This window comes from Dinoponera quadriceps, unplaced genomic scaffold, assembly GCF_001313825.1.
Source record: "Dinoponera quadriceps isolate SergipeBrazil2010 unplaced genomic scaffold, ASM131382v1 scaffold676, whole genome shotgun sequence".
Taxonomy (NCBI): Eukaryota; Metazoa; Arthropoda; class Insecta; order Hymenoptera; family Formicidae; genus Dinoponera; species Dinoponera quadriceps.
Genome location: NW_014554818.1, coordinates 1,125,444 through 1,141,023, shown reverse-complemented (window position 1 = coordinate 1,141,023; position 15,580 = coordinate 1,125,444). Strand labels below are relative to the sequence as shown.

The window sequence follows — 15,580 nt, the reverse complement described above, 5'->3', positions numbered from 1 at the left end:
GAATTCTTAGCGGTAGTCCGCGGAGTTTACACACGCGTTCAAATCGGACTGAGATAAAGTTATCACATGCTGAATCAATTTTGACGTTACATTCCGCAGGACAGCGTGCCGATAACCAAAATCACCTGAGAAATTCATATTATTCTCGTAATATATTGATTTGAATGAATGAAAGTTCCTCTCTGATCGTCGTTTGCAGCGTGTCTTATCTTGGAAGAACGTTTGATTTATATTTATTTATTCTAACGCTGCGGATAACGTTCTTTATTGCGAAATATCATAAGTATATGCAGGTGTGCATATTACAATCATTTTCCTTTCTTCATTTCTCCGAGCGATACTCAAGGATCGTCGCAGTGATCGTCAGAGAAATATTTCTCCGATATTCACGTGTAATTTAAATATAAATAAACCCACAAGGTTGCGAGATATGAAGTTTTCTCTTGCAACGAATTTTCCTTTCAAGTAATATCATGTAAATAAAACAAGTTTGTGTGCGTTTGTACCTAGATGGACAGAAGTGCTTAGTATACAAATATTTAATGTACACTTTGTCATGCTATTGCACATGTTTAAAATATGTTTATTTTAAGAAATACTCAGGCCAGCATCAAACTATTGATTTCTCATTACAACAATAATTTTGGGTTAATTGTGTTCTTTTTCGAGCTCTTTTATGAGCAGCAATACTTATGAGAATATCATTGCAATATTCATAGCATCAGATCATCTTCTTCTCTTATACATACTGACAAAATGTTTGTTGGATGATTTTAACGTACTTATGTCACGATGCAGACCATTTGCCAATTGTGTTTGCGCGAATTGATAAATTTTCCATTGCCAATACAATATTGTTGCGTGAGTAACACAAATTTCTGATTTCTTCGACGATAACGCGATCACAATGGAAATTTCTTCGTTGTCTCTGCCATCGTGTGCAGCGAAACTGTTTCACATTTCGAAGAAATATCTTAGTAGATTATGAAAAAAACAAACCTATAGTATTCTTAATCGTTTTCAGTCTCATTCGTTAAGTGATGATTTTTTTTATACGCCGGCGTGATCAGCAGCGTGAGGATAAGTGAATCTCATAAATCGGTTAACCGTCGTGGTGATACAAGCTACACTGCGATACGGATTTTTGTTTATATCTGGCTACAAATCAGTAAATGACTCCTTTCCCTTTCTTCTCGTGTCTTTTTTGCACAACATACAATTTGGCACCTACATAGGATGGCTCCAAAGTAGCTTGTCACATTCTGAGTTTCGATTTCAAGTCGGATAAAACGATGAATGAACTTGCGGTATTACGTTGATTAATTCGTTCGTACGGTAATAATGAAACGTTTATTTTATATTTCATCGGGATTTGTAGGTGAGAGATACGTATTTATTTTCCTATTTTCCTCCTTTTTCTCTATAAGTTATTTCGAAGCTCATTTTCTGTTACAAAAAGACCCCATCGACGCCATCGACGCACAATCGTGACAGAGTGAACCATTTATTTCTTCGTTCCAATTTAGCGCGTTGTAAATTTGATTCGTTCGTCTGCCGTTCGTACGAAAGGAAAAGATCCTCGCGAGTTTCTGATCAGGATATATACACATGTATATCGCGATTCCGTCCGTTCGCTTCCAATTACTCCTCTTTCATTTTTTTTTGCGTTTTTTTCTCCCCTAAATCTTTGATCCCAAGACAGTGTTGATCTGAAATGGCAATCTTCCCAGCGTTTCTACAAAACTATATATGATTTATCGAGTAAATATCTATAGATTTCGAAAGTACCACTTAACTTAGCGCTAAGTCACTAATCAAATATATCGTACAATCACTAAATTATTGCTTTGTCGTACCTTGTATCACACTNCCCTATGTTTCCTTCCCCATTTTTCTCTGCCCCCCCCCCCCTGCCTCTTTCTCTATCTTTCTCTTTTGTTCTTTCCCTGCATTCTTCCTTGTTTCGTTTCTCAAAAAGCCAGGTTTCGTGGTGATCATGCCTGCTTCTCCGCGAACTTGTGTGTATATGTATAGCTGTGTGCGCAAGATGATTACACGTATATCTTCTTAAAACATTAACTACAGCAACATTTCTTCAAACTTTCCCGTCCTCTCCCACTTTCTCTCTTTCTCTCTCTCTCTCTCTTTCCCTGTAATTAATACAATAATTCTGGAAATGTATGCATTAATCGCAGGAAACACTCGCGAAGTACCTTTGCTTCGTCTTACGCTCTGGCCGCAAACATTAAAATGAAAACGACAGATGCATTCGTTATCGTATTGATATCGCGAAAAATTGCAGGTAAAGTTTCATTCACAAGAAAAACAGCTCCGATCGACTTGACCATCGTTATCATGAATAACATTACACAGAAAAATTTCGAAAAAAATGTCGCTCATTGTTTTTTATTGAAAAGTTATTTAGGAAAAGAAATTTTAAGAATTAGGTGGAATTTTCTGACAATGTATATAAATAAATAAACAAGTAAATGGAGGAAAGAAAATCTTTACATTTGTCACGCAACACTTGCATATACGATTATCATCATAAGAGTCTCTCTCTCGCCGATTCTTTCCTAATATTATCAATTATTTTTAGCACATAATAGTAGACTAATCAATTTAGTAAGGCAGAGAAACTATTTAATTGATTAATCTAAGAAAAATAGATGGTTACATATGAAGTTTATAAATTCATGTAGTAACATATTTTTCTCACCAAATATAGATCTTTCGTCTTTCCGAGTCGATGAGTCTCTACCATGTACTAATGTTGAAAATTTTAACTAAAAGATCAATAAAAATATTTACACAAGATTCTAAAATTTGTTATTCATATATTTATATATTTCGCCTTCCAGAATAATTTCCGTGGAGATGTTAATTTGGAGAGATGTTAATATACTGGATGAAAAGGATTGTCGGATCAAACGCGCTCGCTGATATGGTCAACTTTATTTGTTAACAACTTTTTAATAAATAATAAACAACGACCAAAATCTTTTGAATGTTGCCGAGGTGATAATGATCTTAATGATATATGGTCAAGTCGATCGGAGCTACTTCCTCTATTGCGAACATTTATCAAATTACATTTTATCACTTATTGAAACACAATGAAAATATTGTGTCAGTCTTCCAAGATGATGATGCAAACGGCAAGAATATCCAACTATAATCGTCGTTATCAAATTGGAAATGGACAAGAATAGTTTTAGATTTGGATGTGGTTCCACCGATTAACACATACATGCACATACATGTATATACGTACATACATACAGGGTGTCCGATAATTATCTTGCGATCCGTGATGTGCGAGTAGAACGGATTAAATTCGGACTAATAGCGTATCAACTAATCAACTAATAGCGAGAGGTGTTTCTTTTCGGCGTGTAGCCTTGTGTCACGTACCGCTCTACCGTGTTATTTCGCCTTTAAAATTCAGTTAATGCTCATCGTTGCTAGATGCTCAACCTTCAAAAATAAGCCATTTTTTTTACAGAATACATGCGATCATTAGTTCATTCACAGATTAATTAATTCCTCATTATCTATTGTAACTTTTGCAAAATAATACATGATTTTCCTACTCAGTTTAATCCGTTCTACCTGCACACCACGGATCCCGAGATAATTATCAGACATCCTGTATATATGTATATATATAGGGTGTCTGAGATGCAAAGCGTGCCAACTGCCACATATTTGTAGTTTCGGTCAGTATGAATAAAAAAGTCCCGTACCATTTCGCAAACAACATATAAAATTCCGAGTTATTAATTATTGCGAAAATTGCCATGCATAAAGGTTTCTTTAATTAACAACTCAAAAGTTTGCGTGTTATTTGCAAAATGGTAGAGGATTTTTTGTTCACCTCAATCCGTTCTACCAAGTTTGTGGATGTTGCTCCGATACACCCTGCATATATACACGCAGCATTTTATGTATATATATAAAATGGATGTTCGTCTAAGTATTATTTATATTTACGTGTACAATGCTTGTTACATTTTCGTTGTTCTCTTGTTACCTTCGATATATTAACATTCAATTGGTTGAGTGAGTTTATCCCGTTTATCGCTTATATTGACGATTCTTATCACCTCGAAAACGATATACACTACGCCTGTCAAATTCGTCGCGTACGCGACATAGAAACGGTTTTAGCAACTTGGTCCTCTTTAAATTGGGAGTCTTTATATTAATGCGCGACCATTTTGTGCCCTCTTTCGCTCAAGTGTTGCTTTTGAGTAATTTTTTTCCGTAGGACGCTCTCATTCGATTTAATGATCGCTCATTATCGCATTAAAAAATTTCGAGTGCAAATAATAACACGAATAATTATCGCCGTTTGACTGTGACGAAATAAGATCTTGAAAAGTCTCGCTTCGGTGGAGACTATTTTCGACTCATAATATGGGCAACGTGGTTTTTCTTCAAGTTTATAATAATTTTTTGAAGCGATTTCTCCATTTTCTGAGGTGAATGCGCCTGATTGCGAGATCGCTTTCGCCTCGTTCAGTCCGGCGATTCCTTCCAGACCGAGAAACGTACGAGGCATGATCGTCCTGGGGCCTGGCTTAAACCATTTCGAGTTATTTAAAAAATAGTAACGACTGCCCGTCTGTTATATATAATTGGTTTAGCATATCTCTGTATCAGTTCTGCGGTAAGGAATTTCATTCCTTCATCGATCATACTTTTCTCGCTCTCCCTCTTGTTCTCTTGCTCTTTTATTGAATAATCGTTGAGTATATCGCGTCGACATGATGCACGATTTCACGTCTTTTCTCGCGACGAAAAATGCGCCGATTAATATCGCGTGCAAATGGAAAGAGACTTCTGTGTCATTGCTTATTCGGATCGTCGTGTGATGAAAAAATATCTTTACTCGAGTAATTCATCCGGGACGTTAATTGACTCGTCGACGTAAACTTTCTTACCTCGCAGGAAGAGGTATGAAGCATTTCAAAGAAATAGATAGCCGTCCACGATATATGCGAAATCGTACAGCGACGTCTTTTCTTGCAACTATGCTGTAACTATGGCGCCATGACGGTAGCTAATCACATACAACTGGGTTTCAAGAAAGCATTTCCTTTCGATGTAACTCGAAACGTGACCGATGCTTGTCAATGAGAGAACTTACTTTCGATTAATTTGCAAAAGTTCAGGTCTCTCGTTGGATTATCACCTCTGTTCCGAAGCTCTGTGTCAAAAGAAACCGCTTTGAAAGCCAGTGTATATTCGTCTCGAGAAACGGCTTCAACAGATTTTTTCTTTTTTTCCGGCGAAGTTAGGAACACAGATCACAACTTATCAATTTGCATGGAGCCGACAATGTATCACAACGGAGAATAAACACACGCGGGATAAATGAGTGCATTTATTATATTTTTCAAATATAACGAAAGGTCAATATTTATATCGTCGCTTTGGTTCAAGAGAGTCAGCCTGGCTCACAATTGCGATATGCTCCTAACTTTGCGGGAAAAAATTTGTTCGGCAAATGAGAAAAGTGTACATTCCTCGCTTCTTTTCCTCCTCTTTCTTCTCGATCTTCTATTATTGACTACGGTTACGCTATTAATTATAGATTCGATTGACTGTCGAGTATCGTAGTATAGTATAGAGACGAACGTATCTATATGTAAGAGTTAATTGCAAAAAATGTGGCCTCAGAACTACGTGCGTATTCCCGTAAGAATGAAGATCCACTTTTCTGTGAGACGACTCTCATCTCGTCGAAACGTGACGAACTATAAGAATAAAATATCGCGTTCTCGAGACGGAGGAAACATTACTACTTGTTGGTAAGACGGCGTCTCTTCTTCAATGTATCGTCGCGTTTCTTCGTCTCGAATATTATGATAAGCATTCGGTCGAGAATATCCCTTGGTGTCGACACTTTTGTACTAACTAAAATCAGCAAAGCTCTCTCTCCTTCTTCCTCGTCGAGTATACACACAAGGCGTTTAAATTACTTAACTTCAATTGATCCTTCCCGCTATTTTACAGCCGCTGAGAAAAGAAATGTCTCGTACCAAAATATCTCTAAGTTAATTTATAGGAGAGAGAAAGTAAATGAGCGAAATACATATGTATAAATACGATGAGTCCATCTCGACTGTACAAGCAATCACCTTAGGCAACTAAGATAAAAGAATGTAATTCAAGCGCAACTTGTTGACTAGATCGTAAATACTTTCTTTACCCCCCGCCGGTTTCTTCCCTGTGTCTGCCTTCTATCTTTGGTATGACATTGCAGGTCACTATACGAAACGCATTCGTATATACGCGATTCCACTCCTTTCATCCTCCTTACTCGACAGTTTCTCGCGAAACATTCTCACATGCGACGGTATTATTATATATATATATAGTAGCTACAACCGGCTCGGTGCACTCTCACTTTTTCATACGTGCAGCGGTATGCTACTCTATACGTTGATGCAACACTCTGTATATATCCCTTCTCATATTGCTAAGAGAACCGCATATTCTCCGCTTATGGTCGATGCGGTAAGGTAATTATATGACTAGATACGACGAACTTGGTAAAAAAAGAAATCATTCTCGTTCTACCACATGTATAAAATCACTTGGTTCATATGTATGATAATTTATAGTAATAAATAATATATATCAAACATAATCGATCACAAATATTCTTTTCCCATCTTCTTTGGAAATTCTAGTGACCACGTAGAACAAACGTAGAAGAAATTCGAATAAAAAGGAAAAACACGATGAAAGGAGAAAAAAACTCGGTAAAAATAATCTCAAATTCAATTATGCGAAGTGATAAAAATTAGTTTAAAAAATGTGCCTAATTGATACAGCCTGAAAATCTTTATAAACGTCGTTGATGCAAAAGCTGCTACTCAACGCCGATTATAGAGTTTGCGATGCTCCCTCCGTGGTTCTCTTCCCGGAATGGCAAACTTCCAGCAAGCGCAAAAAAGAAGAGATCGATAAACTTCGACGAGAAACGTCGCGATTGACCGAGATCTTGTTCGCGCTTTTAACAACCGAGGAAATGATGTATTCCATAATTCAAGGGAGCCGTATGACCGACCCTTTTGCCACCGAATGGTCATTTTTGCATTCAACAGGTGGTCCAGTTTACGTGAAATGTTGATGAAAACTTTCCGCAAGTACCCGCGTGTGTTATGCCAAGGATTCCAGGTACAAAAATCGCGCAAGAACACTTTCAAATGTACGAAAGGTCGTCCTCTGTGGCGCGTTATGCGGCGAGCTCTTAAATTAATCAAAATGATAAGTGGTTTTTTTTTTGTGATAACTCACGCCAAAATCTATCTATGTCGCGAAATCTAAATGAAAGATATATTCATGGCCAAAATAATGTTCTCCTTCGAGTGCCAACGAGTGAAAAGCGGATGAAAAAAGTAGCTCTTTTAAGCTACACAAGAAATATATTTTGCCCGCGATCGATTTTATCGCTTTTCACACCAAGAGCGTTTTGACTCGTCGTTTTTGCGAATTCACGAAGTGAGATACGTCTGTGGTGCGGTTTCGTAATATCAATCTCTCGCGGTGAGTATTGAAATATTGATCTTCCTTATGTCGAATCTTTATGATGAACTTGGTTAAAGTAATTGATGCGAAGCAGATGTTCTCATTAGCCGAACAAAACCGAAGAGAAGTTTCTTTCTCCCTCTAGAAAGAATAAATCTTGATAATTTCGAGGTCGTGAGAGAGTTTTGAAACGCGTATGAAAACATATACGACTGAGAAATGGACGATCGATTAACTTGAATTTGATTAGTTCCATCTCTGAATAGGAGAAAGAAAAGTCGGTTAACGGCGTTGAAGATTAAAGACGAAGAGAGAAAGTTGTTATCACTGTGCGCTAATTCATATAGTAATCCACCGGGCTGACGTTGCAATACGAAAGAAACGTTTGGTTGGAGTGCGACGTTTCCAGTTTGCTTCATCCTTTAAGCAACTTTACGCCGAGTTTGATCATCCCTCGAAGATTTTTCGCCGTTGATATCGCGCTTTATTCTCGTGAGCTTCTCCCTCTCTTTGTTTTTCCTTTATTGTTCACTCGCTTTCTTTCTTCGTCGGCGACCGTTTGTTACGCGACTGTAATTGCCCAGTCGAAAAGGAAGCAATCGGAGGAAGTTTCCAATGAGTTGGGAGGAAGCTGATTATGGACCACTGTTCAGACCGATCTGGAAGATTGATTTCTCGGCGACGTTTTACTCGGTGCGTTCATCGATTGAAAGCGAGTTTCTTGCCTTGACATGTTCTTCACCTCCAGTCGAAATGTTCATTATATAAGTCATCGTTGCCGCCGACAATTTCTCCGTGCATACCGACCGCTCGCGAAGATCCGCTTCTTCTTCCAAGTGGGCCATAATCAGCAAGCTACATGGAGGAATGCACGCTTGCTTCACTTTTGACTCACCCGTTCTCGGGGGAGAGAGAGAAAATGATTGTAAAAATAGCTCGAAACATTTAGAGGAACTTCCCGAGAGGAAGAGACGAGATATATTACCTTCTCGTTCGAGATTTTTCGCCGTCCACTTCCTTCCCGTCCCTCCCCACTTCACTTCCCCGCGACGCGTCGCTGAGGAAATCAAATTACTTTACCGAGAGAGAGAGGGAGAGAGAGAGAGAGAGAGAGAGAGAGATATCTTTGAAAATTGGATGAAACTCGATGATCTATAATGTAGGAAAGAGTGAAACTCTTTTTTTCTCGAGCCCGTTTTACAAGAGACTACTTATCGACTAATTGAAAGCCCTCTCTCTCTTTCTCTCTCTTCTTCCTTCCGTCTGCTCGTAATGCTTTCTCATTGTTCCACACGCGCATGTTCGTATTTTGGCGCCACCCGTTCAAATCGATCTTGTCGATTCTACGGCGAGAGCTCGCTGTCGTTATCGAGCGCAATGATAGATCGAGCCCTTCCTTCCCTTTGCTTTCAATAGCATGCAAAAGTGCTTTTTTCTTTATACCGCATGTGATGGCTGCGCAGTCTTCGCAGGTTTACACGACCGGCTGGAAATTGCGAATTGAATTGTTAGCCCGCGAACGTACAGTTTGGGGATAGATTCGCGGTGTTCCGTGTAAATCGTTGGCTCATCATCGGCAACAAAGCGGAGCTTACTTCTGAGGACCCACCTGATCGTCGGTCGGTCATTATTCCGGTCCTGGCGTGTCGACGTCGTTGCTGTCCTCTTCATCATTGTTCTCGCGCTGGCACGCCGACTCAAGATGCTTGTTCAGGTAGGATTTGAGCGCGAACGACTTGTGACACTTGGGACACTCGTAGTTCTTGTCGGCCGAGTGCGTCTGCATGTGCGCCCGCAGATTCGAGCGGTCGGCGAACGCCTTGCCGCAGTGGGCGCAACCGTACGGCTTCTCGCCTGTGTGGCTGCGCAGGTGACCCTGAAGTAGCCAAGGTCGCGAGAACATCTTGCCGCAGACGCCGCAACTGTGCGTCAGCTTGTGCGTCAGCACGTGCATCGCCAAGGCGGGCATGCTGACGTACGCCTTGCCGCAATGGATGCACTTCTTCGCGGATTGCGAGTCGATGCTGCGGTGGGTCTGCTTGTGCCGCGACAGATTCGACGAGGTCGCATATTGCTTACCTGACGGCAAAAATGCGTAGGTTAGAGAGGAGAAGGTGGGTTAATATATCGAATCGTTCATCAAAAGGATACCCACCACACTGGAGGCACGCGTAACGTCCAGTCTTGGTATACTCAGCCATTTCGACCGCCTCCGTCGACTGGTCCTTTTGCACCACGATCATTCTCTTGTGTTTCGATCTGCCGTCCGAGACGAGTAACGTGTCATAGGTATAACTGGCTGGCTTCACCCCCTCCGTCTGTTCCGCTCCAGTCTGCACCTCTTTGTCCTTCTGCGTCGGCTGCGAGTTCGGGTTACTGTTCTCGATGTCGCTGCTACATTCGGAATTTGGTGGCGTTAGCGGCGGCGCAGCCTCGATCTGCTGCGGCTGTTGCTGCGGCGGTAGCGGTTGCTGAGCGATAATGGACGCGCATGGTATGGTGGACGCGCTGTATGTCAGTAGAATCTCCTGTACCGGTCGTAAGGGTATGAAAACGCTGCCCGTAGGTGGAACAATGGTAGCACTGCTGTCGTAGATGATGCCGGCTGCAGCCGCGACTGGCTGCTGCTGTTGCTGATGATAGATGGTCGAAGTGGTCAGGTCGATTGTGTTCACCTGATAAATCGACTGCTCGGCCGGTTGGTAGACCGTCATCTCCTGAACGTCGCTCGCCGGTGCCTCGATTACGCTCTGAGGGCCGATGGCGACGCTCGGTGGCGGCAACGGCGGCAGCGACCGAGAGAGCTCCAGAAGATCGTGCGCCGCTTCCGTCTCTGCGGCGGAACGGTCCTTGAACACGGGCGATGCGTGACTAGGTATCACGGCGCAGGAAGCAGCCAGTCGTGTCCTCGTGTGCTCCGAGTCTAAAGTATTCGTGGCGTTTTCCTCCAAGTGATACAGTGCGCCGGACAGCGGAGAAGGTTCTTGAGATGGCGGTTGCTGGAGCGTCGTGATGCTCGGTGTAAACTCTTTCGAACAAGTTGTTGTCGTCGTCGTCGTCGTCGTCGTCGCCATTACTGCCTCTCCGGAAGAGACGGTCGTCGGGAACAGATTCGTCAGGGATGTCGCGGTGGTCCTTTCCATTCGTGTGATCGCAGCGGGTGTTATCACGGTGCAATTGCCCGTGTCGCTCGGTTGTTGTTCCTCCGAAGGTTCCTCGTTGGGCATTGCGCGAGTCGCAACGTCGTCTGTATCCTTCGTGTTGACGCATTCTGGGAGATCGCGAAAAGAACGAGATTAAGTTTTGTTTCCGCGGAAATTCATTTCTTCGGAACGGGAGCCAATTTTATCGATAGATACATACTTGGGTCGAAATTTCAATTCTATTAATCTTGCAAATATCGTGGACGTTGAAGAATTTATGGGGAATCTGGAGATATTATACAGACTTTTGGCCTGTCTTACTATTTATTGCACACTCAAAGCGAATTCAATTTTCTTTAGTTAATTTAGGAAAATTAATTTCCTATACTAACTTCGGAAGACTTTAGTTTATATACATTGAGACAGGCATTGAATAAAAAAAGCATGATTTTTTGCTACCCTATGGTCGTTAATCTATATTTTTAACTTTAATAAAGAGAGGACACAGTGAGCGCTTCATTGATTTTTATCTCCTTGATGAATCTACATTAAAAATGGATAGTGTCTTTGTCCAATGCGCCTTCTAAGTAGTAGTTTTTAGTGTTTAAAATTTCAATAGTATAACGTCTGACAGAAGAGGGAAACCGTCGAACAGTGTGGCACAATCGGTCGTAATGGTAGGAAGAATCGTGACAAACTATTTTTCTTCGTAGAAATAAGTATTTGGCATGTGTGTTGGGGTACGCTTAGATATCTTATAATTAAATAAGAAATCTTCGATATATTTATATCACAAAAAACGGTCAAATGACACTTGTAAAATTGTACAAATATTTTTCTTTTACTCGAACAATCAATAAACAGTCGCAATATTAACCTCTTTTCTTATGATTTTGTGAAATTTTACGATTATTTATTGATTTTGTTTGTGAAAAAGCAATAACGGAGGAGGCTTAAAGTTGGTAAACATTTGGCAAGTTGTTGTCCCGACTAGTAATTTTATGTATGTTAAGAACCGCAAAATATACAAGTCCTGTATGTAATTTTTTTTCACTGAAGATTTTATTACGCAATTGTGCATAATATCTGAATTGACCAATATTTTAAGTCGAAATAAATTAATATGCTTAAGTGACATATAAATCATGTTTTACGTATTGTGTTTCAAGATTGGTTCGAGTATAAAGTGGAACACGTGGTATATACGTTATTGCGAAAAGCTGTCGGAGTATCGCGAGAGTGTAATCGCATTTTTCCATTTTCATTTGACTTTTTAATCGTGATTTAACGACCGTGAGCTTTTAAATGGGACACCAAAGAAGTGTATCCGATTCTCGTTACCGGCGCATGCTAGCGAAGAGTGTCGAATCTTGGATGGCGGTAGGAGGAAGTGCAGCGATATAGGGCACGGAGGAGGTGGCTTGCACGGATCGGTAGGGGGATCATGACGGCAAATATGTTAGAAACGAGGTCAAAGGAGTGGAGGACCAAGAAGGTCTCCGGGAGTAAGCGGATATAAAATTTCACGATAACTCGGTTATGAAAGTGCACGTTTCGTTTTAAAAGCGCCCGACTTTCTTACATATCCGTTTTAACATTTCTGCGTGTCATAGTTTCTCCTTCGAAAAGAAGCAGTTGATTCAACAGCATCGGTGTGATTTGTAAGAAGTGATTCTTGATTCAATGTTATATTAAGTTAACGATCAACTCTCAGCGAAGAGTGTCTCATCGCGACGTGGTGCCGACTACCTCGCTCGCGCCTATACTTCTACAGAAAAGCATTATAAAATAACTAATCAGTGGTTTTTTTATAGCCAAATTTATTAGCACTTATATAGTTTTTTGAAATACACACCTAAGACAATATTCGAATTATATCAGATGTTGACCCCAGTATGTGTACCCAGGCGCGAGCAAAGTTTGCCACGGCAGTTGCGAGCGACAATGTTCCTCAAGGGTTTGTCATTATATATGATTGAAATAAGTAATTACCGTTTGATTGAAGTAACTCTACGATTGATTCAATTAAGCATTTTTTCTTTCTCCAAAACTGTAGATACTGAAAATAATAGCATGGCATATTTGTTCCCAATAATAATATCGAATGAAAAACTTCAATCACTCGGAAGAATCAATTACTTTTCTTTTTTGCCTGCCCATTTTTTTTATTCTTTTCCTTTTTATTTTATTCAGACAGATTCGTTCGAACCATCCTCGGATGGATAATTTTGAGTTCGCGGCGAATGATCGTAAATTGTCGGCTAAATTCACCTTGTAATGTACCTTGAGCAACAGACGGTGCGTCGCAACCCTCCGCGGGCAGCTGTATGGTGGTTGGTGATGGCGTGGTGCTCCTTCCACGGCTCCAGCCCTCGAATCCTCTGGCAACGCTGCTTATGTACTTGTTGCACAGAGCCTTCTTCACCATGTAGCATCGCGGCATCTTGGCTGCTAGTATCTTCCTGCCGGGTAATTAACAAAACACCGAGGTATCGGTGAGGATTGATCGGACGACGATCACATTTGAGTAACGGCCTGTCACAAGGCCAGCTTGGAAAGTGCACGTTCCAAGAAATATCAATTGTGCGTACGACACCACGTCATTTCTCGATGCGCTCAATCGATGCGTCCGTGAAGCTTCCACCTCGGCAAGAGTCGCAACATCGATGTATCTTGCTCTTTCTCTTCGAGGTAGGATAAAACGCTCGATGCTAAATTCTAAAGGTCGTTGCACGATTGCTCGAATGGGATGTATGTTATAATTACATATAGGGCGGTAATGTAATGAGAGAATGTATACTTTTGTATTAAAATATTTCTCAAGGCGAAGTAAATCGGTCGGAATGTACACGGAGAAGTGCGGTCACGATCAGACGAAGTTTAGGGTCGACGGGAAAGATGTATGTATTGCGCGTGCGTGTGTACACGCTTTGTTCCTCGATTACCTTGTTTGTAATATTGCTTTCGTTGTATTCACGGGTGGAAGAAAATTTACATAACCTCCGACTCCGCTATTCTCATGTTCTCGGTGAATGCGAGACGTCGTCCTTCGCAAGAACACACGTCCACGCGTGTTTACTACATCTTAGCCGTCTATCTCTTTTTATCACCGCGATAAATCGGCGATGCGTACATCGGCGAAAACGTCGCTCTAGGTCAGTGAGGTAATCGATGTATTCACTCGCCGCCCGGTTGTTGCAGCTGACAACGTTTCGTCTCGTCGGTAGGCACTGCCACAAGATATCCACATCTCGACGACAGTATCACGATATTCCGCCTGGATGAAAGGGCTTCTTTGAGGTAACCGAATTATTCCGCTCGAAACGACTTCTAGCCACAGTTGCTTCCTTAACAATTTCTTAAAACGTAACGACTCCGTGAATAGTGGAATTTCTCTAAGTTGGTCCTCTGAATTACTCGGCGCGCGCCATTAGTTGCAAAGTTCCACCTGGGATGAATATTTCGGACGCATTTCCTGGCTCATAGAGAGTGGTTTCTTTCTTCGCCAAGTACGACGATTAAAGCAGATTCTCTTCCCACAGCGAGTAGAAATTCGACGTTTCCTTCCCTTCTCTTCCTCCCTCGTTCTTCTTCCTAAACGCGCCGATAGGTTGGCTGTTAAAGCTCGATTTTCTCCTCGCCTACTCTATTCCCGTCTGGTGGTCGCGTCGCGTCCTGACGTCCGATTCTTCGCGACCGACGCTTTTTTTCGAAAACAAGCTCTCCTTCGAGTCGGAGGTGGTAAACGGAGGGTGGTGTGCCTTCGCAGGGACGAGCAACAAGTTGGACAACAGGTCCGCGATGTTGTGTATCCGTGTGCGCCGGTGTGCGAGCGAGTGCCGCCTTACGTGTGTGGTCGATAGCTCCCTCTAGCCCTCTCCGCGACCCCGGAAATCCAACCCCGCGCACTCTTCCTATCGGTGCACACACGCAGTCAAAAGCGGCTGGTGTGAGCGCGCGCCAAGCTTTACTTTCGTCCTGCGCGGCGTTCCTCCTGAAAGGATCCTCGTACGAGTCTGTCACCGCAACGATATCGCCGGTATTTTGGAGCACACAAACCGGTGGGACCCTCGGACGGATATATACGAGGCGTAACCACGACAACCAGCACGACAGTGACGTGGAACGAACGACGGCGATCGACGGCGATTACTACGACGACGACGGTGATGACGGCAACGACGACGGCGGCGACGACGACGACGACGACGACGAAAACGACTAAAGCGAGGAGCACTGACAACAGTGGGCGCCAACGAGAGTTTCGCGAAGATCGAAGACGAAGATGTACCACCTGTGGGCGCAGAAGCAACAATTGTCCGCCGTGTATCGCGGTGGAGGGTAGCCCGACTACATGGCTCGTACCGGGTGTGGCTGGGGTGCAACTGCCAATGCAGCGTCGCCGACGAGCGTCGCCCCGCGTCCCGGGCGCCTGCGTCCTTGCCGTCGTGTGCAGCGCTTCCTCCCCGCTTGCACCCCGCGCGCAACTTGTGCTGGCGTCCTCCCACACCTTGCTCCCCCTGTTCTTATGCGCGCTACCCTCCTCTTCCTTGATCGCAGGGGGTTACATCGAGGGGTTACCGACGGGGTAGGCCGGCGGGGAATGGTGAGTCGGCAGGGGAAATCCCTCGCGATGTGGCTCTCGCCCATCGATTTTGTACGAGTTCGGGGCCAGACCAACACCTGTTACCGCAGTGGGTGGATGGGAAGGAAGGGCGGAAGAGAGCATGCGACCGAGCGAGACGGGGATGAGTTCCTGCCCGGCGGCGGGAGGGAGGGAGAGATACCGACGAGGAAACACCGACGCCAATCGATAGCGTCGACCTCGGCATCCTGCCGCCGCCGAGGGTTTGCGAGGGTAGCGCGCCGTTCAACGCGCGCTCTTTTCCGCCCCG

The 15,580-nt window shown here is 42.9% G+C and overlaps 1 protein-coding gene across 1 annotated transcript; it reads right to left on the bottom strand.

Annotated features, from left to right (window-relative positions):
* Nucleotides 1–9,169: 9,169 nt before the first annotated feature.
* Nucleotides 9,170–13,128, bottom strand: LOC106742107 (zinc finger protein 236-like). The gene is made up of 3 exons (XM_014614740.1): nucleotides 12,969–13,128; nucleotides 9,698–10,813; nucleotides 9,170–9,621 (listed from the first exon to the last, which is right to left on the bottom strand). Exons 1-3 carry the CDS (start codon nucleotides 13,126–13,128, stop codon nucleotides 9,170–9,172), a joined length of 1,728 nt encoding a protein of 575 aa, XP_014470226.1.
* Between the last annotated feature and the right edge of the window lie 2,452 nt (nucleotides 13,129–15,580).